Below are 25813 nucleotides of genomic sequence, written 5' to 3'. Positions count from 1 at the left end.
AGAGAGAATTTAAAAAAGGTTAATATTGATGTGCTTTCTTTCAGAGCGCACAATTCATCCTAATAAAAAAAAAAGGTCGAGGGCCATGTTAAGTCTTATAATAAAGAGGCAGCCCTGGCCAATAGTATTATGCTAGACAATTCTAGATAGGCCTATATATTAAGATCGTACATCTGTAATGGGCGTGATCTTTTTTAAAAATATTTTTTTGTGTTAAGTAAGACGGCTCTGTCACGGACGTTTTTTTTTCACACATAATGAAGTGCAATAGTCGGAAGAAATTCGACCATTCTGGGACAAACAAAAATCCAGAAGAATCACACTAGCGGAGACGTTTTAAAATCTCCTACTTAAGATATTTTAAATTTTAAACATTTAATTTTACAAATACTAAGATAAATTACACTGAAAGTAAAAAAAAATTTCGCCGCCCCCTCTCCTTGTTGTTAGTTGGTTGTTGACTTGTCGCTCCAAACAGCTAGTAGGGCCTACAACTGAACCAATGTGGGCGTTTTATAGTTTCAATAAATACATTTTAAATAACTTGAACAAACTTCTTATGTGAACGTAAATTCATTATAATTGTTATTACAATATTCACAGATTTAACTTGAGATAGAGATCTAATATTAATGAAATATACCGATATTTAAACCAAATCTAGCTAACCACAAAACAACATCTTTACTTTACAAGATCAGGGGCGGACTGGGTGTCAAAATCGGCTGGAGCATTTCTGAACAATCCGGCCCACACATTGTCTGCCACATGATGGGCGTCCAATCATACCTGTCCTCATAAGTATTTTGTAAAGTTTAATAATGTATCGAAAGTAGTTAGTAAATGAATAGTTTATTGTTGATTTTGAAAATATTCTAAAGGAATAAAGTATAACACTTGGAATGGGGAATCTCTTATTGTGAAAAATTCTCATTTACATTCAAGACATCTGAAGCTCCTCCATCAACGAACACATTGTTTATGAGTCACTTTCACTCCTTGACATTTTTTAAGGCATATGTAGGCCTACTTCAATTTACAAATATAAACCTTAATCCTCCATTATTTAACTGCCCATCTCATACGGTCATGCGGCGCGGTGGCTGAGAGGTTATGCGCTTCCAAACCTGGGGTCCTGGGTTCGAATTTCGGTGAAGACTATAATTTTTAATTTCGGGATTTTTAGGGCTCCCCTGAGTCCACCTAACTCTAACGGGTACCTGACTATAGTTGAGAAAAGTTGCTTGTCGTGCTAGCCACATGATTCCCTGTTCGTAAACTATTGGCTAAGAAAGGTCGCTATGTCTGAAAGAGAACTTTACTTTACTCACATATCATGGTTTCTCAATAACTTGGAAACCTAGTTTGACTGCAACTTAGAGCTGGCTATATATACACACACACAACAGATCATGTTCGCTTGTTTTTAATATCCTTACGTTCAGTAAAACAAATGCTGTCAAGATTATCTCATATTTTAGCAAAGCCTTTTATATTTAGACCTAAATCAATACTTTTGTCGTCTTGTCTTTAGTGTTTCTTATGGCATTTAGCCTCTTCATTCGTAAATACTGTCATGATTACGTTGGCGAATGCTCTAGTACTTGCGAGAAAACACTAATAATTTTAGTTTGTTTGTTGTTGTTTTTTTGCACAGGATTCCAGCATTTGTTGCTTTATATTTTGATATCTTACTGTTTTCTGTTCCTTCTTTTCGATTATTTTGCAATTTGATTCCAATCTACACTGTTCAAGATAATAATTGTGATTTGTGAAGGATTTCGTAGCGGGGCCAACTCGAGAGACTTGGACCGTTGTTATTGGTCCCTTTATAGATTCATCCGAATATAAACACACTGTCGATCTCTATAAGAAATAAAGGCCTTAATTTTCTCTTTTTTTTTATCATTTAGTGACGTCTACTAGAAGCACTATATAAGATGAAAGATATTTACGACAATGCTTTAGATTAGTATTAGACTTAAAAAGTGTACAATGTATTGTCGCAGTTATCTATGTAACTGTATAGTAGAATTAGTTCTCTAATTGATAGTGCGGCGTTGATCACTATATTGATGACGTCATTACATTATTAATATTTTCTGTGTAGACTAGAGGACTGAGCTTTTGTTGCTTGTCACAACTTCTAGTGACGTAAATTTAGTGTGTGTGTGATTTGCGTCATTTATCGTCTAGTACAGTCTCTCCATTGTTTTGTACGCTGGTACAGATAGAAGTGTGTTGAGAGCTCTGGAATTTCTCCTTGGTTTTTGTTATTGGATAGCCTTAGCAATTTGCCTTGGACATTTTCTTGTTGGATTATCTTGACCCCTGTTTAGGGTGAGTTTTATTTTTCATTGTATAGTTTTTCTATTTGAATTCGTTCGTATTTGTAAGTCTATAATTAGACTAGATATAGATGATTAGAAGAATCCTTTCTTTTATCTTCTATAGGGTTTTAGCGTCAAGACTAAGTTGTAGTCGTAGTCTCAGTTGAAGACTCTATTTCAAGTATTAGTGTCAAGTCTATATGTTAGACTCTGTGTCAAGTCTCAGTGTCAAGACTTGTTTATTCAGTCTCAGTTCTATATTGAGAGTACAACTTTAGGTCTACAGTCTACAGGACTGAGGTCTTTCTCTCAGATTGTCGTCTGGTGTGCACGTGGATTTGTACATGAGTCTGAGGTTCAAGATTCCAGACTGCGGGTTGCAGTGGTCAGACCTGATGGTGTAGTGTCAACTATGAACTTCTACTTTTTGGAATTGTCGTCAGTGGACAGTACCTGATCTAGAGGCTAGATCTACATATATTACCAGTTGTTGTTTTTGAGATTGAAGGACTATGTGATCCATTGAACTACTTATTATAGTTAAGGTAATATACTATGTGTTTCATAATTATATGAATGTTCTGTATCTAAGGAGACTAACTGGATCATTGTAGATTACATATTATTACATATTGATATTTCATACTATTATTATCAGTCATCATGAATCAGTCATTTGTAAATATATCACAAGAATAAATTTTATTGTTATTTACATCATACACTTAGTTTATTAGTTTATCTACAACTATATGTGTATGATGTGCTTGTCAGGCTGAACTTGAGCCAAAATATTATAAGTTCAGAAAATAATAACAATAATACAAATTGAAATAATATTTAATATTAATAAATATTTACATTGGAAATATATAATAATAATTTGATAAATACAAGAATACAAGAACCTGACATGTATTCTCGTTCAGATGTAGCAATCAAAGTGTTGCTTTTAAAGAGAATAATAGAAATATTGAAACAACTTACTTGTATTCATGCAGCCCTTTCGGTGGCTCTACCGGTCCAATGGGGTACCGGCCCACCGGGCATTTGCCCAAATGCCCATATAGCCAGTCCGCCCCTGCTCAAGATCGTCTGCCGTTTCATATTTGCATTACGCTAATTTCATCCTCAATGCATAACCATCAACCTATTCTTACCGCCGCCTAAAAAACACAATCTAAAACACCCCTTTTGTCAGGAAGTTGCGCCCCCCCCCCATAGAGGTACCTCCCCCCGAAGGAGCCAACAGTTTGAGAAATGCTGCATTAAAAATACTGATGATCAATAATGCGAAACATAACAATAGTAATAATAATCCAAAACGGGATGATTGCAAAATTTTTTAAAATAAAACACTAAAAAGAAAATTTAAATACCGTTATATATAGTTAAATGTTAGGTAGTTCTAATATTAAATATTTATAAAACAGAAACCATTTTAAACTGAATTTACTACGAAAAGAAGATAATTAAAAATTTTTAAACTAGAACCCAAATGAACTTACATCTAGACTCTATTAAGTGGCCAAATATATTCTACTCTCAACTAACATCAGCCATTTCAAATAAAAGTGACAATGTTTACAAATTTACTTTCTAATTACTGGATCAACAGGCCGGGCTATTCGACTAGAAACAAATATTACAAACTACCCGAGAACATTCAAGGCCAGGTAAAGCTTATGAAAAAACCCGTAAGATTCCCTCGCGAGACGCTTTTTTTTCTTTTTAACGTTTCCAAAATAACTTAGTGTACGACTATTGTCCCCCCCCCCCCCCCCAGTTTTCATGGATAATGGAATCATTAGAATTGAAATAAAATATTTAAGTTTTTATTATTATTATTATTAAACCGAAAATTAAAGAAAAGGGAATCTTGGAATAATGATTTGGCCGCCCCTTACATTCGGCCGCCTGCACACATTGCACAATAGGTAGCGGCGGCCCTGGATATAGCCAATACATTCCATGAGCGTAGCCAAGATAGGATTGATGTTTGAACCTCTTCCAATAAAAAAAAAACTAAAGGAAAACTAGTCAATAAATTCCATGAGCGTAACAAAGGGAGGTTTTGAAGTTAAAACCCATTCCCAATAAAAAGAAAAGTAAAGCTACAATCACTAAATTTCATAAGCCTAGTCAAAAGGGGTATTGTGGTTACCCCCCCCCCAATTATATTTATATGTGTGTGTGTGTGTGCGCGCATAAAGGACCCCCCCCCCAGACAATCCTGGCTACGCCCGTGAGGCATATGCAAAGATGTTGTTAATTCAAGCTTTCGGGCGATACAAAGGGATAAGCGAATAAGTGAATCGTTTGTTGTTGTTTGTTTAAGTATAAAAACATTTCGGAACAAACCCCTTGCCCTATACATAGGCTCTATAGGATGCAATAAAGAAATTTTAAGTGGCTTTCATTGGAAGGCTGGCTGGTCATGTCAAATTTAATCCATATTTACTATTAGGCCTATTCATTATTTCATTGTATTTGGGATTAGCAGATCACTCTGCTAGTATATGCTCAAACAGCAACGAAGATTAAAAAACAACACTATTTACCGCCTTTACTTTCAAAGGCAAAAAAAAAATGTTGGGTGATGCTGATTGTTCTTCAAATTTTAAATCCAAAATGTTTCGTAATACAGGCCTCACTCATAATTAAAAGATGACTCTTTTAATTTTTCAAAGTATTTTAGAGGTTTGTTTGTTTGTTTTACATGTTTCGGATGTTCCTTCAGAGTTGAAGATAGTTTACTTCCTAGTCCAAACCTCCCGCAGGACGACGGGGGATGGGAGCGGGCAGGGTTTGAACCCTCGACTATAACTTATAAGCTTGAAATAACTTGAAGTAGGATCATTAAAGATCTTAACAAAGGGGCTTCAAAAACTTTTGTCGATTAATCCGAACGACAGTCCAGCGCGCAAACCGCACGACCAGGTATTATATTTTAACTTATAAGCTTATGTCGCCTATGAAATTGATGTTAAACATTTAATCAGGACTATTGCGCCGTGGGAAGTCTTCAGGTTCTATAATTACTACCGGTACTAACAATACACATTCAGAATATCTGACCCGAGGTTTGAGGGCCTCCACTTCGCTCAGCCCATGAGGAACATTTGTGAACTTTGTGTGTTGTCTGTCTTATGAGTTTTTTTCTTGGACATCTACTCTCATGCTAGAGACAATATGGCTCAGTTTGTTTTCACTTACACTTAACTTACCGAAAAGGGCCAAATGTCGTAATCCTGAACCCGGACCCACGGGTACCTCGCTACGCCACTGCTCGAGTTCAAACCCTGCTTCCATCCCTTGTAATATGATTATGATTATTATTATAAGTCCTAAAAAATAATTTTAAGAAAGTTAGGTTGGTTGGTCTTTGTGTGCTGGCCATAGAAACAGATCAGATGAGCTTTATATGAACTGCCCCATGGTCTGAAAGGGAAAATTTTCATTAATTCTTGAAAAATGAGGGGCAGTGTGTTGTGGACAGTCGTTGACTTGTAGTACCTAACTGCTGGTAAGACAACTAAACCGCTGAAGGCGTATTATATTTTAACTTATAAGCTTGAAATAACTTGAATAACTTCTTTGTGAACAAAACTAAATAGAACTTTCATTACAACATAGATACATTTCATTACGACATAGATACATTTCATTACGACATTGACAAATTTAACTTGGGATGAAATGAAATAAACATATATTTTAAACAAATCTAACTCACTATAAAAACACGCCTTTACACTCTGGCATCCCGGAGTCGTCTGGTGTACCCAACACAGCTTATGACAGTGCCGCTTGTCTTGCATCACTCAAACTGCCAGAAACTAATCGCTAGCTTCTTCTCGCCGTCACCATAAACACACACACACACACACCATAACATGAAAAAAAAAAAGGGGGGGGGGCATTTCTTTTATGGTTCTTCTAATGAACCATATCCCCATATATTTATTTATTTATAAATCACCTACAGGATACCTAGGGTGTGCGGTGGCTGAGCGGCAAAGCGCTTGCCTTCCGAACAGAGGAACCGTTCGAATCCTGGTGAAGACTGGGATTTTAACTTCGGGATATTTGGGCGCCTCTGAGTCCATCCAGCTCCAATGGGTACCATCTGAAATTGTCTAGTAGTGTTGTGCGTCGCACTTGAAACACTAAGGCCAGCAAAAAGCGAACAAAAGCTCCCTTTCACCGGCCTGAATTGGACAGCGAGTTCCTTCTTCCCGCTATCCTGTCCGACGGGTGGGGGTGGGGGGTTTAGACTAGGGGTTAAACTTAGAGTTTGTTTTGCGTTCACTTCCAATGGACACGGACACTGCGGACTCTCGGACTAGAGACGCGGAATAAGACCGCACCACTGGGACCCCCGTCGTATTCGTATATTATACCAGGCTAACCGTGCGGGACACGCCATTTATGTAACGGCCCCTTGAGGGACGGCGCCTGGACGTTGACAGATCGCTGAGGGAGCTATTTTACATCCCCGTACAGTGCAATGGAGATGCTCTCACACCACTTTAGGCACTTCCACAGGAGCCTTGTTTCGCTACCCTTTAGCCTAGTCGTCCCCTCTGACGACCGTTTCCACCCGGGCGCCACTCTGAGGCAGGACAGCAAGCCCAGGCCAATGGGTACCTGACATTAATTTGAAGAAACGTAAAGGCGGTTGGTCGTTATGTGGACATGACACTCTCGTTAACCGTGGGCCACAGAAACAGAGGACTTTTACATCATCATCATCATCATAATACTCCATTTGAGTGAGGGCGTGAGAGGCTCAAATCATCTCTTGCTAAAGCCCTGGACAGAAGCCCTGCTGTATTGCGCAGTGCATGCATCTCACCATACAGGTCGTGAATTTTTGGTTTCCCAGACCTGTCGAGACGGAGATCAGATGGTCTGGGGCAAACAGAATATGAGGCACGGTTTACTCTTCTTTCCCGCAGCGGGGGCACCGTGAATCGAAATTTGGCTATAGCTGTGAGAAATATTAGCCAACGGGACAGTGGCCTGTCCTGCACTGTGCTATAGCTTGCTCAGGCCTAAACAGCTTCCACCACGGGAAAGTGCGGTCAAGGCGCCTCATGCGCTCCCAGACTCCTGCGGGCTTTTTGGGACTTGTCCCAGCACTCAAACCACTTTTCCATTTCTGTTTTTTTTTTAATTATAGCCAAAGCATGGTGGAAACTTACAGCCTGTTCGGTGGGTGGAATTAGCCCTCCTTGGTGGGCCAAGGAGTCTGCAATAGTGTTGCCAGTCACACCTATGTGACTCGGTACCCACTGCATTATTACATCATCCGCCCCCATAGATCGCAAGATCTGAAAGGGGGATTTTTACTTACAGGATACCTAGCGAAACATGTCAAAGTAGAGTATCACCAGAGAATGACGACAACGTCCTCCAGAGTTTATAGAGAGACCTGAACAAAATTATAGGCCTACAGAGCCCAAAATACTTCTAGTTAAAAGAATGTATGACGAAGACGAACTGCTTGATATGCAGTTCATCTCAGAAATAGAAATAGATCTAGAACTTCATAGTGAGAACGAAGAAGAAGAAGAAGAAATGTCAGTGTATCGTCAAACATTTGCCGCCATTGTGTAGCTGTCTTGGCATTACTGCGCAGTTCATCTCAGATATAGGACTAGATCAGACTAGATCTAGTGACCTGAACTCTTCAACATGTTGATATGAAAGTAGAAGAAGACAATATATGTTTGTTCCTGGAATTACATTTTTATAGATGTTGTTCTACCTAATCATGCAAACCTACTTTACAGAAGAATATTAATCAATGCCAAACCCTCCAAATTTTGCACTTCTTTCCGACAAAGAATTAAATATGCCTAGTAAAAGAAACAAATATAACATTTTAGGCCAACTATCTTTTTAGTACCATGACATGGTAAACATATGCTGCATTTTGAAAAAAAAAAGTATGGGTCGCTCTCTTGAGAATCTCTTAAGAACCTCCACTGCACCCTAAACGGTAGTGTTATTGTAATGAGTTAGATATTTGTTGAAGAATTTCATATTAACTTGATTTCGTCTATATTAAAAATAAAGTTATATTTAGTATTGTTCCCAAAGAAGTTTTTCAAGTTTATTAGCTAAGATATATTACGCTAAACGGTTTAGTTGTCTACCAGCAGTTTGGTGCTACAAAGTAACGACCAGTAACAACAACCCTCAGGCCGGCCTTAGATAATTGGAGGCCCTAGGCCTAGGCAAAGTGAATTTGGTGGCCCCAAATGAATTAGAAAAATTAAAAAGCAAAAAAATAAAATTACAGAATTTATTAAAAAACTTAATGTAGCCTACTCAAACAATAACGCTGGACACAGGTTTCGATATTTCTCCTTTTATAAAAAATGTCTATAGAGTCCTGTGCGAGGTCCCTAACAATCGGAGGCCCAAACCGGCTGCCTAGTTTGCCAACGCCTAAGGCCGGCCCGTCCACTCCACCGATGGCTGCGCCGCTGCGTGATACATATGGTCTTAACTTTCCTTACTTTTATTATTCTATGACAGTGTAGAGTTGCCCTTTGATTTTTTTTTTGCCTGTCCCTCTTGTTATTTTAAACAAATAGTTTATAGCTGGCCACCATATCAGCAGACTGATAGCAGACTTGTATAAAATATCATGGTATCGTTTTAAGTAACTGAAAACCAGTTCAACAATTCACGTGACTGTTTTTCACATTCCCGGTAATGTATTTTTAGCATTGCGACTAGCGTTGGACTATTTTGGTTTCCTGTTGTCCAACAGACTTAGATCTATATTATAGATGGGCATATTGTTATCTAGAGCGTCTAATCTCCAGTATTGATTATGGCTGCAAGGGAAAAGGTAATGTAACATTCATTAAATCGAAGGCACATTTTCTATGCTATCAATTGTAAAGTGGTAATATGAATAAGGTATAGATCTAAATTTATTTCAAATATTAACAAAATAAATGTATCCAAGTATACAATACATATTCAGTCAGTGACGTTGTAAGACACTTCAGGATCTATATAGCATACATCTATATAGGCCTATATCTTGTCTACCTATCAGTCTGTCACTAAATCACGTGACGTCTGCTCCAAAACGTTAACCACACATCGGGCTGTAACACATAAAAGATATTTATTGCAGAAGTGTATTAAGTGTCAAAATCGACCCTGGCATTATCGTACAATCCGGCCCACAAATCGATTGCCATATAATGTGCTTATATTGGTAGCCTACACGATCTCATATAATAATCCTTCTTATAAATTACAGACGTTTTTTTAAGAGAGTAAAAGTAAGATCTACGTGCGAGTATCTCTGTATTAATGTAATCGTACAAGTTAAAGACTTCAATTCTACTAATTCACTGGTTTGCTGATTCAGATAACCAGTTCCATAGCCTCTAGTAATGATTAATGCATGGGTTCTCAACCTGTGGATCGCGACCCCTTTGGGGGTCGATTGACGATTTGCCAGGGGTCGCCAAAGACCATCAAAAAATGGATTGTTTTGTCTATTCTTCTATTGCTGTGTGTGTGAGCGGGGGGGGGGGGGGTCGCGGCAGAGTGGGGGATTGTAAAAAGGGGTCGCCGAGCTTAAAAGGTTGAGAACCGCTGGATTAATGGAACTAGATAAGAAAGAGCACTTTTAAGAATTAAAGTTTGTTATGCAAATTAAGTAAAGCAGAGCAATTACACGCAAAGACGGGTTTTAAGTTATATATGTATGTCTACATTTAGTCTGGTTCTGTGGCTATATATGAAACAAAATATACAATAGGCCTACAATCGCAACTTTAATAAGTTTGAATATAATACTTAAGTACATGCATTTGAAACTATTGATGTTACTAACGGACAACAGTATAATTGAAAAATGAGAAACATGAAAAGTTCTCTATAGTAAAAGAAATGTATACATGAACATAGCCACATTCAAAACCTAGGAATATCCCTCATCAACAAACTACTCACAACTACATTGTTTAGATCGGTTATAATTGTGTCCAAACCTATTTCTCGTAAAACATCTTTATCAACAACTTTCAACATGCAACCTGGCAAGTATTCTTGTGTCATAATGCTTTTTAGTCCAATCTGAATTTGAGCCCCCCCCCCCAAATGATGGCAAATTAGTAGCTACGCCACTGCTTCAGTCGTATTAGTCATTGAAAAATAAAAGGAAAAACAAGAAAATATTTTTAAAATACTTTAAAAGAAAACAAAGCTTAGAGCATATTAAGTGTAATTGTATCAATTAGTTGTGATCACTCATGTAATTAAATTTGTAATAGATCTAGAATAACAATAATAAAACTGTGCGATTAGAAATAAAACGCTCTGACATACTTTTAGCTTGGGGTGGGAAGAGAAAGAAAGTGGTATCTGTGTGAATATTACCGTGATCGCTTTTTAAATGAATTTATAAATATAGGATATATATATATATATATATATATAGAAAAAAGTTGAACGACCTAGCCTCTTCAAGCCAAGCACTAACCTCTGTACCAGAGAAGTGCCTATGAAAATAGAAGGTTTCTATAGTTATCTATTGTTAGTTTCAAACTATAAAACAAAGTATAAAGGGGACTAATTCAATTTATACCGCATCATTCAAGTATAATTTCTTTCCCTTGTTCGATACCAAACAAAATAATTAATTACCAATAATTAATTATCTAATTGTTTAATTTTTTTTATTGATTCTTGTTTTGTCAGATAAAAGAAATAGGTGTGCACAATTTCAGCTTGATCCGAGATTGGGTGTGGGAGAAAAAACGTGTACAAACCTTTTATCAGACAAAGTTGAGTTGATACAAGCTTTGTACAAATTTGGCAGTATGGATATCCCAAAATATGCGTATTTAGCGCGCCTCTCAAACGGCCTAGCCTATAAATTTAAGTATATGGCCTATCAACTTAACAAAACATACATACCATTTTGTGCGAAATTTAAGCTTTGAGATAATCAATAAATGATTCAATTTTTTACTTAGAGTTTTTGACTTGAAATTTTTTACCAAATTCCACCTTTTGACTATGAAAAAAGTGTGAGCCACAGATCTATATATTGGTCTATGATGTGAGCTAAATAGTAAGAACTGAAAAAAATCTAATCTAATTTTATTATCAATTCATTCAGACATTATCTATTCCCTGCTCGAAGAGCACTTGTAACCTACTCTTTCTCCTTGCTAGTCTTAACTCTTAATATGCATAGCCTACAAGATCTAGATCTATTTGTAAGTCATTCATTGTCTACCTCTTTAGTTGTATTTTTGTTTAATGCATATTTTATTGAGTTTTGTGTGACGGCCTAACAGTCTCACATAACATCCAAACAACTGCCATAAAATATCAAAGCAATAAAATCTATAAACAAGGGGGATATGAAGGTCACGCAATAGGCCATGATGTCAGCATTCATCCCATTTAGAAAAACCATAGATCTGTAAAGTGACATGAAGACAATGAAGTCCTTTAACTTTAAATGAAGTCGGGAATAAACTAAAAGACAACCTGAATTTAAATGCGCCAGACTTAGTTTTAAAAAAATATTTCGAACATGCTTTTATTTCAGAGTGGGAAGTGGTATTCTAGCTACCGTACTAAGTAGGCCCGTTTGTTAGTATTCTAGTATATATATATATATATATATATATATATATATATATATATATATATATATATATATATATATATATATATATATATATATATATATATATATATCCTATACTCTTAAGCGAGCAATTCTTGTGTATATATATATATATATATATATATATATATATATATATATATATATATATATATATATATATATATATATATATATATCCTATACTCTCAAGCAAGCAATTCTTGTATATATATATATATATATATATATATATATATATATATATATAAATTTTATTTCGAAAACGGCTCTAACGATTTTCTTTAAAATTTCACGGTATGTGCATAATAGCTTTAATATAACTGTCGACCTCGAGTTTTCCCGATGTGGCCAATGAGTTGAGAAATTATATATTTTCTCAACTCATTGGCCACATCGGGAAAACTCGAGGTCGACAGTTATATTGGTTTGAAAATGCCTCATTATCGAAAAATTAATTTTGGCTTGAATGTTTTATGAATGAAAGTTTTCCATGACGTAAACGGGAAAAACGCTGCTTACGTCACTAGGCTTATCGCAGTACACTAAAATATTTCTTTGCAAACAAGAACGAGTTTTAAAGAATCAATAGACCTAATTAAACATTTGCGCACCATCTTACTGTAGATTTTTTTATTATAGAACTATGGATAAAACGTAATGAAATTAAATGTGCCGATGTATGATTAGTTATTGTGTTTTAAGTGCTTAAAAAATTGTTTACACTTTAATTGTGTAGAGCAGTGTAGATACCTTTTACTTTGTTGTTTATTTTGCTGCTGACCTCCAGCTGTCTCGTTCTGAGGCCACATGCAACCATGTGCTCTCTTCTATGTCAGCTAAGTCAAGTTGGAGCCTAAGCTGGTCTTTTAAGCGTTTCGGTGTTACGTCGACCACTTTTTAGCTTATTAAAAAAAAAGACTGCCTTTGGCATGCGTTCGTCTGAGATTCGTCTCCCATACAGGATACTGCTCTGACCAGCGTAAATGTCGGACTTAAGGAATTCATTCTATACAAAGGCCGCGGATACACATTTGAGACCAAAAGAAAATCTGCTGCCGAGGACAGACGTAGAAGCGAAAAGAAAATCTTAATTGACCACCGGCGGACAATGGTTATGTTTGCCTTGAAAGTGGCAAAATATGTAGGTCACAGCTTGGGCTGCGTGGCGACGGGGAATACTGCAAGCCAATAATAGTAGACCTACAATAGTTTTACGCAAAAAATTGATTGTAAAACTATAAGACGGACGTAAGCTGTGGTTTGTCTAGACTGTGGGAGGACTTAAGAGACAATATATTTAATCGCCATGTACAATTACATTTAGAACTAACAACTAACTGTACACTAAAGCAACTCTTCAGATTAGTAGTCTTATCCGATCGTTCATTTTCGTAATTACAAAAATATTCCCTAAATGACTTCGGGTATATAACCTTCCTTACGAAATTATTTAACCGAGCGAGGCTCGGCCACCTGATATTATATCCCATACTCTTAAGCGAGCAATTCTTGTATGTATGTATGTATATATATCACTGGCGGATCCAGAACTTTGGAGTGGGGGGGGCGATTTTTTCCAAACCCTAACCCTAACGCACAGTAAACCCTAACCCTATACATAAACGTGCGTACGCACACACACACACACACATATATATATATATATATATATATGAGAATAAAATAAGACTGTTTCTCAATCTTCGGCAAAAAAAAAACAGAAAAAAAAACCAGTCATGCTGAGGCCTTTCTCTTGCAAGCTTGGGGGTCTGGGAGAGCGCTGTAAGTTTCCTCAGTGGGGTTCGGGGCGAAGCCCCGACGCAAAAAGCGTTTTCTTGCATTTTTCACGGCTGAAACGCATTTTCTTGACATCTATAGGTCTTAATTATTAGAGGTGTTCGGGGCGAAGCCCCGACGCCAAAAGAGTTTTCTTGCATTTTTCACTGCATAAATGCATTTTCCTGACATCTAAAGCTCATTATTTATCAGTGGGGTTCGGGGTGAAGCCCCGACGCCAAAAGCAATTTCTTGCATTTTTCACGGCTGAAACGCATTCTCCTGATATCTACAGCTCATTATTTATCAGTGGGGTTCGGGGCGAAGCCCCGACGCCAAAAGCAATTTCTTGCATTTTTCACGGCTGAAACGCATTCTACTGACATCTACAGCTCATTATATATCAGTGGGGTTCGGGGCGCAGCCTCGACGCCAAAAGCGCTTTCTTGCATTTTTCACTGCAGAAACGCATTCTCCTGAAATCTACAGCTTATTATTCATCAGTGAGGTACGGGGCGAAGCCTCGACGCTAAAAGCGTTTTCTGGCATTCTTTACTGCAGTAACGCATTCTCCTGACCTACAGCTCATTATTCATTCTTTTATAAAGGACCTTTTGAAAAATGTGGAAAAATATTCTAATATGAATTTATAGTCCCTTAATACATTTCAAATAAAACTGATTTGTTCTTTGAAAAGATAAGATACCCAACATATTTAGATTAAGACTTTGAGGATCGCCGCCGAAAAAAAAATTCGATTAATAATATTCAATAAAATTCAAGCATAAATTGTGAGTTATAGTCCTAAATTTATTTAACTAGAAAAATATGAGATAGAGTAAAGGTTGAAAAAAGTCAACTAGGAAAAGATTATCTGGCTTTTGAACTCATCTCAACCGTGACTGTTATATTGAAAAATTTCGTTTGAATTATAACTTTTCCAAAGCAAAGTCTTTCTTAAAATAGTTATGATAAATTCATGTGAAATTACTCAAACTCTGTCTGTAAAGGGGAAGGGCGGTAAAATGAAAACGATTAATCCTCGCTCCTTTTTATAATTTCTGCTAATGATTGCATTTTGCATTAAAGAATAGGGGTTGGGCGACTCGATATAAGAATTTACTTTATATAAATTATATTAGTGACAGATATTTTTTAATTTTGTAATTTCTTACTATAATACAAAAAGAAAAAGTATCTGTTTGTCCGATGGGGGGGGGAGGTGATTGCATGTATCGCACTTCCACCTGTTTATATTATATAGATATTCGACTAATTTTGTTCACATACTATGATTTTTCAATAATTGATGCCATCGCCCCCTCCCGACCCTACCAAATCGACCAACATACTAGAAAGGGGGGGGGGCGAAATAATCTAAAAATAGGTTGAAATATAAATAATTAGTATATATTATTAACATAAGTAATAAATTCGTATACAAATTGTGTGAATTCCATACTAAAATTCGTCCGCGCCCCCCCCCCCCCCGCCTTCGGGGGGGGGGGGGGTCGGCCGAGTGGGGGGGGGGGGGGCGATCGCCCCTACCGCCCCCCCCCTGGATCCGCCAGTGATATATATTTATATATACATTTTATTTCGAAAACGGCTCTAACGATTTTCTTTAAAATTTCAAGGTACGTGTATATTGATGAGAAAAAAATCTCAGCTCATTGGCCACATCGGGAAAACTCGAGGTCGACCGTTTTTTCGGTTTGAAAATGTCTCATTTTCAAAAAATTAATTTTGGCTAGAATGTTTTATGAATGAAAATTTTCTATATGACGTCAATGGGAAAAAAACTTGACACCGCTTACGTCACTAGGCTCACAGCAGTACAATAAGACTTTTTTTCGCAAACAAGAAAAAGTTTTAATGAATCAATTGGCCTAATTAAACATTAGCGCAATATCTTATTGTACAATGATCCATTATGAAACTATGGAAGAAAAATAATGAAATTAAATATCTTTATGTATGTATGTAGGCTTTATAAATTGTTTACGCTTTAATTGCGCACACCCGTAGGTAGCTTTTACTTTATTATTTTGCTGGTGAATTATTGCAATGTGTTTAAGCTTCGAAGTCTACTGTCCCATACCAAATCATAGGAAATGGTCATAACACAGCTTATCTATGCCTTACTTGCACAACCAGGGCCGGCCCTAACATTTGCGGGGCCCTATGTGAAATGGAATGCGCGCGGACTAGTAAGGGTAGGAATAAGGATAATAAGTGAAAATAAAGATTTTGTATTAGAAAATAAATTCGTATTTGCATTACATTTTTATTAAATGAAAGCTGACAATGCCGTTTTTTTTTTATATCACGCGTAGGACTGGCGTTTACCATATTGATTGACACCCCAAAAGGAAAATTTTGTCTTTTTAAGGACTTATTTATGAGTTTCAAGAGATTTCCAGGAGCTCCTTGAAAACAAGGAGACCACGGGAACCCAATTATAAATTATAATGGTTTAATTTAATAATTTACACCTAGAATTAGCGCGGGGCTTTTGAACCTTCGGGGTCCACTGTGGCAGCTGTCTCGTTTGGAGGCCGCATACAACCAGTTGCTCTCTTCTATGTCAGCCAAGGAAAGTTGACGCCTAAGCTGGTCTTTGAAGAATTTCCGTGGAGCGCCTCTGTTACGTCGACCACATTTTAGCTCACCAAAAAAAGACTGCCTTTGGCATACGTTCGTCTCCCATGCGGGATACGTGCCCTAGCCAGTGCAACTGTCGGACCATAAGAAGTCCCTCTATACTAGTCTATACTGTCCATACCGGCGTTGGCAAGGACATCGCTGATTGTAGTGCGGTCCTGCCACCGTATGTCCATGATGGAGAGCAAGCATCTTTGGTGAAAGCACTCAAGAAGTCTTAGTTGTTTTCTGTAAAGTGTCCATGTCTCAGAGCCATAATGATTATATTAATTGCAATATTAAATGTCAGAAAGTAACCATTTTAGAAGTTATACTGCAAAGACTTTCTTCCAAGCCTATAGTAGCCCAATAGTTTTACACGAAGGAAGCAATGTAGAACGTTAAGACGTGAGCTGTGGTTTTCTATAGGCCTACTGTTGGGGGGACTTTCTATTCTAATCGCCATGTACAATAAATTGAGAACTGACAGAACGAAAAAGCAACTCTTCGTATTGATAGTTTTTTTACCCTATCGTTCATTTTCTTAATTACAACAATATTCCTAAAATGACTTCGGGTATATATCCTTCCTTAAAAAATTATTCATCCGAGCGAGGCTCGGTCACCTGATATTATATATATAGGCCTATATATATATATATATATGTGTGTGTGTGTGTATGTATGTATGTATGTGTGTACATGTACATAATCTTTATCTTTAATACATTCTGACCCTTCATTCTTTCGGAAGACGTTTATTGTATCCTAGAATAGGTTCTTCCTGGAGTTAGTGGAAAAATTGTAGACTTCCCGCCCTTGCCAGCAAGAGTGTTGGGGGAGCGCCGTAAGCTCCCCCAGCGCGATTCGGGCTGAGCCCGCCGCCAATAACTATTTCCGGTATTGAAAGCCAACAAAATGCACATTCTGAGGTATCTACATTATCCTGCTATTAAAAAGTTTTATTTCAAAAACCTAATCTGCTTTTCTAACTTACTTAGATCCTCTCACGCCGTTCGGTGCATTGGGCGGCAAGCTGCTTCCACAAAAATCTGTCACTGACAATGTCTGAAGCCTCTTCTGAGGACCTCCAAGATAGTGTGGCGCCAAGTTGTACTAGGATTTTCCTGTTTTCGCTTTCCTTGTAATGGCCTCTATGTCATCGCAACTCTTATTATACGTAATTCGTTTTGTCGGAGAACAAGTCCCACAAACCTCATGCGACGCTCTGTCACAACCTTACTAATGGGTCGACTCCCAGTTTGGCATTGGATTCCCTTGATTGAGACCCGATCTCTATAAATGACTCCTAAAATCTGTCTTTGTAGGGCCACGTTTAGTCTTTTTCAATTTTAGCAGATAACTATTCATTGCACTTTATTAATGGAGTCCAGCCACTGGTAGAAATTTGTAACCTCTCTTGGCTACGCTCTTGCCATTAGGTGACTGTAGTTTGCTTTGGATTTTATATTGAATAGGAAAGTTTAATCGTCAAAATAATCTGTTAAGGGGTTTTAAACTAAAAAAAAATCTCTGGAGTTGTTTTTTTAACAAATTCTGGGTGAGGGGGGGGGGTAAATTCAGCCCCCCTCCCTCAGCTTGACTACGCTCATAGAATTTTTAGTGTTTAATTGAAAAAAAAAAGGGGGGGGGTAAACTCAAAACCCCATTGGCTACGCTCATAGCCTTTTGAGTGTGTAATTTGCTTTTTTTTCTAAATATTGAAGAGGTATTTTTTTGGCTTCATACCCTGCTGAGGTAGGGTAAACCCTTCCCCCTCTTGGCTAAGCTCATAGAATCTGGTGACTGATTAATGGATAGTCTTATATTGAAGAGGGGGGTTTTCGTTAATTTCGGAGGGGGTTTTAAAATCAAAATCTTCCTTAGCTATGCTCTTGAAATTTGGGGATTGTCGTTTGCATTATTAGTTTATTTTTTGTTTTGTTTTATAGACGAGGGGGGTTTAACAGCAAACCCCCCTGGTAGGGGGTTTTAAGTTTTATTTCTGAGCAAGTGATGTTTTAGAATTAAAATTTCCCCTAAAATAAACAAAACCCCCCTGGCTATGCCCATGAGGCCTAAACAATCCTTTAACATCTCCAAAATTATTTTTTTTATTTTAGTACTAGTCAACCGGCAGCGTAGCATACGCCGCTATTTTGCAGGGCCGGCTTTAGGCCACGACGACCTATGCGACTGCAGTGGGCCGCGCACTTTCATAGGACCCGCGCTAATTCAAGGTGTATAAATCATTAAATTAAACCATTTTATAACTTAAAACAGATTTCCCGCGCCCTCCTGTCGATTTACCAGGAGCTCCTGGAAATCTCCCGAAATAGCAAAATATACAAAAAAGTCCTTAAAATATACGGAAATATATAGACAAAAGTTGTCATTTTGGGGTGTCATTCAATATGGAAAACGCCAATCCTGCGCGCGATAAATAAAAACGGCATTATGCATTAGCCGTAATTATGTAATCTGGTGAAAGAAGCTTCTCGCGCCTCAAACTAATGAAGATATACTTGAGGTCAACAGTTCTCAAAGATAGATTTAAACATTTGGTAATTCATGCTATTGAGCGTAATCTATGTAGGAAACAGAATTATTATGATATACTCTATGACTTTGCTACAGGCAAGGCTCGTAAAGTAATTGTGTACGCAGTATAGAATGAATAAAATGCATAGACGAATTTATTTTCTAATACAAACTCTTAAATTTCACTTATTGTCCGCTTCCCTACCCAAACTTGGCCCCACGAAATCTGTTTTGCCTAATAGGGACCCACAATGCTTAAGTCCGGCCCTGCTATTTAGTGACGGGTGAATATACATAGTAGATTAATTGTTCTCTTTCTATGACTTCTTGGTCACAATGTTTAAGTCCGGCGCTGCTATTTAGTGTTTGTAAAATGTTTTGGATGTTCCTTCAGAGTTGAAGATAGTTTACTTTAGTCGAAACCTCCCGCAGGACGAAGGGGGATGGGAGCTGGCAGGGTTTGACAGTCCAGCGCGCAGCCATCCGTAGCGACGTGTGAATACCCATTTGTTCTCCCCCCCCCCCCCCCGTCTTGGTTTTTCGTGGAGTTACTATCCGCAGAAATAAGAGAGTGATCTTTCCTTTACTTCTTGCTCGTCCAAACTGTTGAGCGAAGAAGAGAATTATATATATATTGTTATAATTCTGGTGATGGCGCGGATAGGGGTAGTAGTATGTATGTCAGCCGACGCAAATCGCCCCAGGCCAGCGCTAGGCGAGCGGTCAACCCTGACGAGTGGAGACGGTCAACTGGGATTCGAAGACGTTCTGGAATGATCTGTGTTGTAATTAGTACTCAGGCCAGTCATGTCGGATGTAGTCAAGGGATCAACCTGAATGGTCGAGTGACGGTCCGTCGGTTTCTGGAAGGTCGGCGGGGACCCTACAATAAGAGTGGAAGTGGCACAGTCCAAACGACTTGGTTCTGTGAAATTGAAAATCTTTGTGCACCCTGCTTAAAAACGAAACAGAAACTGCAGTTAGTTTTATATTTTAATGCAGTTCACAAAAGGCCAAGAAAAAAAGATGAAGATAAATGGAAAGTCTTAATTTTGTGGTAGGAAGACACCTGCAAGTAGCCTAGTAGGCCTATGATTTATTTTTCATTTTCAGCAGTCAATCAGAAATGTACAACACATCCAAAAATTGCCAGAAATAACAACATACACGAGGTTACTATTGTGTTTGGACAATCACTGGGAAAACATAACTGTACTATTTATACCGGTAACACCTATTAAACTTTACTTTAGGAAGATAAGTGAGACGGACCAACTGTCTAATAATGTCCCATTCACCGACCTGCGTGCTCGTTAAAGCAGCAGCAAAGGGAGGAAAATTTAATCTATGTCTATAATTTAATAATACAAAATTTAATAAAATACTCTGAAAGACACAAAGATAAAGGCACATTCCTCGTCCCATATGCTAGGACAAATTTGTACAAATACTCCTTCTTCCCTAGTGCTATTAAAGCATGGAATGGGTTGCCTGAGCTAGCCAGGAAAACCAGTGACTTGGCAGAATTTAAGTCATTGGTTAATATGCATGACTAAATGCATGACGCGTAGGACGTAATCATCTTCTTTTTTGAAGTAACGTCTGTATTATATAAGATAAGATAAGAATATATTCCCAAGGGCCCTGACTGACTTAACTCATGACTAGTTCTCCCTGTCGAGGGAAACGAAAACATAGGGAAATTTAATCTGGTATTACTTACCAGGCACATGCAACAACTAAGCCACTTTGACGATCGAAACAGCAGCAGTTCAATTTACTAACAACGATTTTGTATTCGCGATTTCGACCCAATATGTTGTTTTTTTAAAGCCGAACTATCAATAAGTACAAGATTACACTTTCTTCTTGTAAGCACTAATGAAACTCTTTTTTTCTGTTTAACTTTCAATAGCAGTGCTTGGTGCGTAACTTGCTTTTGTAGACATTGTATAAAAACTTTTTTTAGTAAAAACAGCTTCCATATCTTTACTATTTTTTAAAGCAAGATGTAATAGGCAATGGTTTGGTATGTTTATTACTAGAACTACAGTAATGTGGCCACATAGCCTATCAGTTGAGTAGCGCCAAAACCTTTGTGACCCTTGATCAAAAGGAAGGATTTATTCCAGAGGCCAGAAATGAGTATGGTCACCAGGTCCCAACTCTGCCTACACGTAGAAAATCGTTCACACAAGGCGTTTCACAAGCAAGACCTCATGGTTGCAGGCAATCGTGCTTTAAATTAAATGAATATTTCTATCGAAAGAGACAGGATTGTGATTGATGATAGTTTGTAGCTCAAAGCTTTGATATTCATGCTAAAGATACCGAAGCTTGATTTTACTGCATTTGTGGACCCTAAGGCGACCCGCTTCTGAGTTGTTGTTTTTTGTGAAAATACAAACTTTCTTTGAACTCTTTTTTTATATTATATTAGAGTTTTGTTTAAGCTGTATTTTTTTTTGGGGGGGGGGGTGACGACGAGTTGTTACTTTTTAATTATTGAAATCTCATTGACCTCATAAATATTGGCACTAGATATATACCACATGTACTCTATGAAGACACACATTAAAATGGTACCGAGATGAGAAGCTTCAATCAAGTAAAATAACCATGCAATGATAGTGGCGTAGCTAGGGATTTGGGGGCCCGGGGGGATTGAACTCCTTAGGGGCCCCCTTTAAGTGGGGGATGGGGGAATTTTCAAATTCCCATCCCCCCACTCTAGCTACGCCACTGTCTTATGATGTAAATTATTGTGATGTTAAGTGAGTTCTTGTGGGGTTATTTTTTAAGGATGAAAGTAGTTCTTTACAGATTAGTGTCTAATATTTTGCATTTTGTTAAAGGACCCAAAGGAGTTAATGGTGATTCTATATATCGTACAGATACACAGTGTTTGTGTGTGTTCTTGTGGTGTACCTTAACGCTCTACCTTTAACCCGCGACAAGATTCCGATTTGACCCTACTTTTTTTTTATATAATTAGTCATCTAGACCAAGATGTACATTTCAAACGTAATTAATGTTAGCCTACACTTGATTTTAAAACAAGCATTATTATAATTCACAGGGTCTAGCAATCGTTCTTTATAGATCTGTTTCCGTTCCAAGCCCTACATTGCACTTTGTTGATAAGCTTGGACTTCACACGGTCCAAATCATTTCAACCCATTTTATTTGGTTGATCGTTATGTGGGTTTATACAATGTGTGTTTCAGCGACTTTGATTAGCCAAGCCACAGTTTATAGAGACCTTGATGTATCATGGAACTATACTGAGATCTATGGATGTCCATGTATATAATTGTGAGAAGCATTTTTATTAAATCTCGTATTTTGAATGTGTTATGTTGGCCTTAATGTTAAATAGAAAAAAAAATTATTAGACATTAAAAATCTAGGCCTTCTTTACGTCATCAATGTCATTCATTTTGTAGTCTTAAAAGCAAATGTTATATAACCTACTTACAATGCTACTGCAACCAGTATCAAAATGTGTTGTCTAAATCTATAGATCTAGGTCCATTGAAAATTTCTCTCATTTGATTTTCAGATGATTAGATTTGGTTGAGTCTAAATACCCGAACAGAGAATACCAATCTGACTATTGGTACTGGCCAAAATGGATCTCGATAATTTTAATATCTACATCATCAACTTGTGGATGCTTCTAGTGGTAGCTCCTGTTATTCTACTGCTGTCATTCATAGAAAAAAGAAAAAACAGGCGCGACATTTGCCACGGAAGGCCCGCTCTCGTTATACCGTTTTCCTTCCTGGATGGCTACGACAACAGAACTGCTTATGCAATGGCATTTGGCACGATTACAAGCACGATCGTGTCCCTGGTGACGTCAAAGAACACCCTGGGATTTGACATGCCATTATGGGGACGAGCAATATACGTATACCTGCAAGCTTTCGTGGGATGCCTGACATGCTTCCCTTTGTTTGCGTGTCTTTCTACGCGGTATCGCGTTGTTGGAGCCGTTGTCTGCATCTTGTATTCAGCTGTATGGCTGAGCTTGAATATTGTAGACACTATACAGGGCGTTCAGGAGAGCGCTAACACCACATACTGGTTCGTGAGTGCAAATGATTCTGTTTCTCAAGATTTGAACAAGGCAACCGCAGCTCTCCAGGGCCTTCCAATCATTTGCTGCTATGTCGTGCTGATAGGTTACTGTATCTACGTTATTCAGAGGTGCTTCAGAACTAAAGTTTTCTTAAACAAGCAAATGATGACTACCATAAAGCCACATCAGGAAGAACATGTTCGCTGGGTTTTAAGGAAGTCTAAAAACTCCACATCGTCCAATATCTGGGGAGATAAAACATTTGTACAACAGATGCACGAAAGCAGGAAGTTAAAATTATTTACCAGTTTTCCCTTTTTCAAATATCCCACCCGAATATTTGCAATCGCCTTCGTGCAGCTGAATGTTATCTACTGGATGGGGATGCTCCTGATTTCGGGCACACTGCAAATTTTATACACCATTTTTCACTTAGTGTTGCAGAAGACAGAGATTACCTCCAGTGATAAGGAACAGGTGGCGCTTGTAAGCATATGCGCTTCCGTTTCTCTCTTAGCCTCCATCTCGAACTCATTAACACACATTTTTATGGCTACTAGAAACTATCGGTACCACATGCTGAGACTCTACCAAGGGGACAAAACTTTCCTTCCTCAGATGGATGTATCAAGCCAATATCTCCTGACCAGCAGCATGATATATCCTGGTTACCAGGTAGCTTTCATGATGTGGGGGCTGGTTCTCAGTTTTGGTTTTGTTCTTATCATCACATTATTAATCGCAGAGCCTATTTACTTTTTCATTGCATTCGACATGATTGGAGATGTCCTTTTGAGTATTGTGCAACTTTTGAGCTTTCCTGTTATGATGCTTGTCCTCTTTTACCTTCAAGTCTATCTCTGCAATCGTCTGTTACTTCAAGATAAGATTCACGAGTCTGACAAGCAGAGACCTCTAAATGTCAACAATAGAAAATTTTATGAACTTGTTAACTATTATTCCCTATTTACCAACATGGCAGTCGGGTTGTTCACTTGCCTTTTAAGAATATTTCTGAGTGCAATATTTGGAATATTTTCCGTTGATCGCCTGGATAAAAGTGTTTTCACTAGAGACAAGGAAAATTATGACAACGGCTACAGGGCGTATGTTTCAATGCTATTGGTGGACAACGCACACAACAATCCAAGCATGAGAGTGTTCGCCCATCTATTATGGACACAAGCGCTGGCTGCTCGCTTCAGAGCGAGTCATAGAGAGGTCAGCCATGATGCGACACCGCTTTGTCCTAATAGCCCGCACGCTGATCACATTTCATACGGAGCAGCATCACCCACTGGAAGCGAGACTTCCGCTGAAAGTTTGCAAAACTTATGGACATTGTATGATACAAAAGGGTTTTCTGTTTCTAAACTCGCAAGGACTCGATGGTTTTTGTTATATACGCTCATACACAACCCACAGCTTAGCAAGCTTAGGAAACGACGTCTTGTGCCTTCAAATGACAGTAGCCTGATAAACATAGCAGAAGACACTACTAGCCCAGCCGTTGAAAGTAATATTTCATTTACTTGAGCTGCAAATTTTTCTTTGATATTGAATTAAAGTTAATTACATGCATTAATGGTCTTTATTGTTGCTCTGGTGACGACATTATGAATTGCAAATATTTGTATTAGCTAATAGTTCAATAAAATGTTTCTCCACTGCCCCTTGGATGTCTTGACATTGAGTACACGTAGATAATCTGATAATATTACATTTCATTATAATAGTTTGTAAGCATAGGAACATTCAAGGGATATTTTATTGTGTGTTTGTTAAAGTTTGTTTTATATCAGGGTAAATCTTGGTGCATGTGATTATTTTTTTCCATTTATAAATATTGACCAACATGATCTTGATTACCAAATTTAGTTGCTTTTTTTTTTGTTGTTTATATTTGGTTATCTTCACACTTTGTTTTTATTTACAACAATGTATCTGATTTTTTGTTGTATTTATTGTATATTTCATATCAGTGTAAAATCTTGCTCCTTGTGATATTATTTTGATAATTTATTTCGTAACCTAATTTGTTTTTACTTTTTACAAAACTTATATCAACTCTGTATGCCAGATAAAAGTTTCAATATGTAATTTCTCCAAGTTGAAACTTTGGACAATTATTCATTGGCGTAGACAATAAATTAATCAATTTAAAAAACATCAATTAGTCAATTAATTACTGGTTATTAATCATTTTGTTTGATACAAACAAGGGAATAATTTCTACATTCTTATTTAATCAGCATATTAATGATGTAGTTTCTATTTAATGATGTATTCATTGTAATTATTGTACATAGTAAATACAATTCTATTCACAGAAAGTACTGCATACTAATAAAATATTTAAGAATGAAATATTTACCATTCTCATAATTCATGCTTTTATTGATAACAAAGTCAAAGTGTTTATAGCTGATGTATTAGATATGTATCCTCCTGGACAATATTTAAGATATGCTGTTTGAGTTTATAGGAATCTTTTGATGAAACTTAACTTGTAATTGTGGATTCTATAAAGAATTATAACATGAATTACTAGATTTATTATTAAAAATGTGAACTAACATAATTAGTCTACACCAGGGGTTCTCAAAAAAATGTGAACTAACATAATTAGTCTACACCAGGGGTTCTCAACCTGTGGGTCGTGACCCCCCTGGCGGTCGATTGACCATTTGCCAGGGGTCGCTTAAGACCATCGAAAATATGAATTGTTATTGTCTACTCTTCTATTGCCGTATG

General features: G+C 37.4%; 2 protein-coding genes and 1 long non-coding RNA gene across 3 annotated transcripts in view; 2 read left to right on the top strand and 1 right to left on the bottom strand.

Annotated features, from left to right (window-relative positions):
- LOC106051684 (molybdate-anion transporter-like) overlaps positions 1 to 22601 on the bottom strand; it is a 43211-nt gene extending 20610 nt beyond the window's left edge. The window contains exon 1 of the mRNA XM_056027964.1: positions 22454 to 22601. The gene's annotated coding sequence lies outside the window, so the exon portion shown is untranslated. The remainder of the gene's footprint in view (positions 1 to 22453) is intronic.
- The window catches only part of LOC106052044 (uncharacterized), a 23235-nt gene continuing 6461 nt past the window's right edge, over positions 9040 to 25813 (top strand). Inside the window, exon 1 of the long non-coding RNA XR_001214965.2 lies at positions 9040 to 9198. This is a non-coding gene — a long non-coding RNA (uncharacterized LOC106052044). The remainder of the gene's footprint in view (positions 9199 to 25813) is intronic.
- LOC106051982 (stimulated by retinoic acid gene 6 protein-like) lies at positions 22607 to 25603 on the top strand. The gene has a single exon (XM_056027962.1). The coding sequence runs from the start codon at positions 22607 to 22609 to the stop codon at positions 24593 to 24595; it is 1989 nt and encodes a 662-aa protein (XP_055883937.1). The 3' UTR covers positions 24596 to 25603.

This window comes from Biomphalaria glabrata, chromosome 4 (assembly GCF_947242115.1).
Source record: "Biomphalaria glabrata chromosome 4, xgBioGlab47.1, whole genome shotgun sequence".
In the NCBI taxonomy this organism is placed as follows: domain Eukaryota; kingdom Metazoa; phylum Mollusca; class Gastropoda; family Planorbidae; genus Biomphalaria; species Biomphalaria glabrata.
The sequence above is the reverse complement of the archived record's forward strand: the minus strand, read 5'-3'. Positions and strand labels throughout refer to the sequence as shown.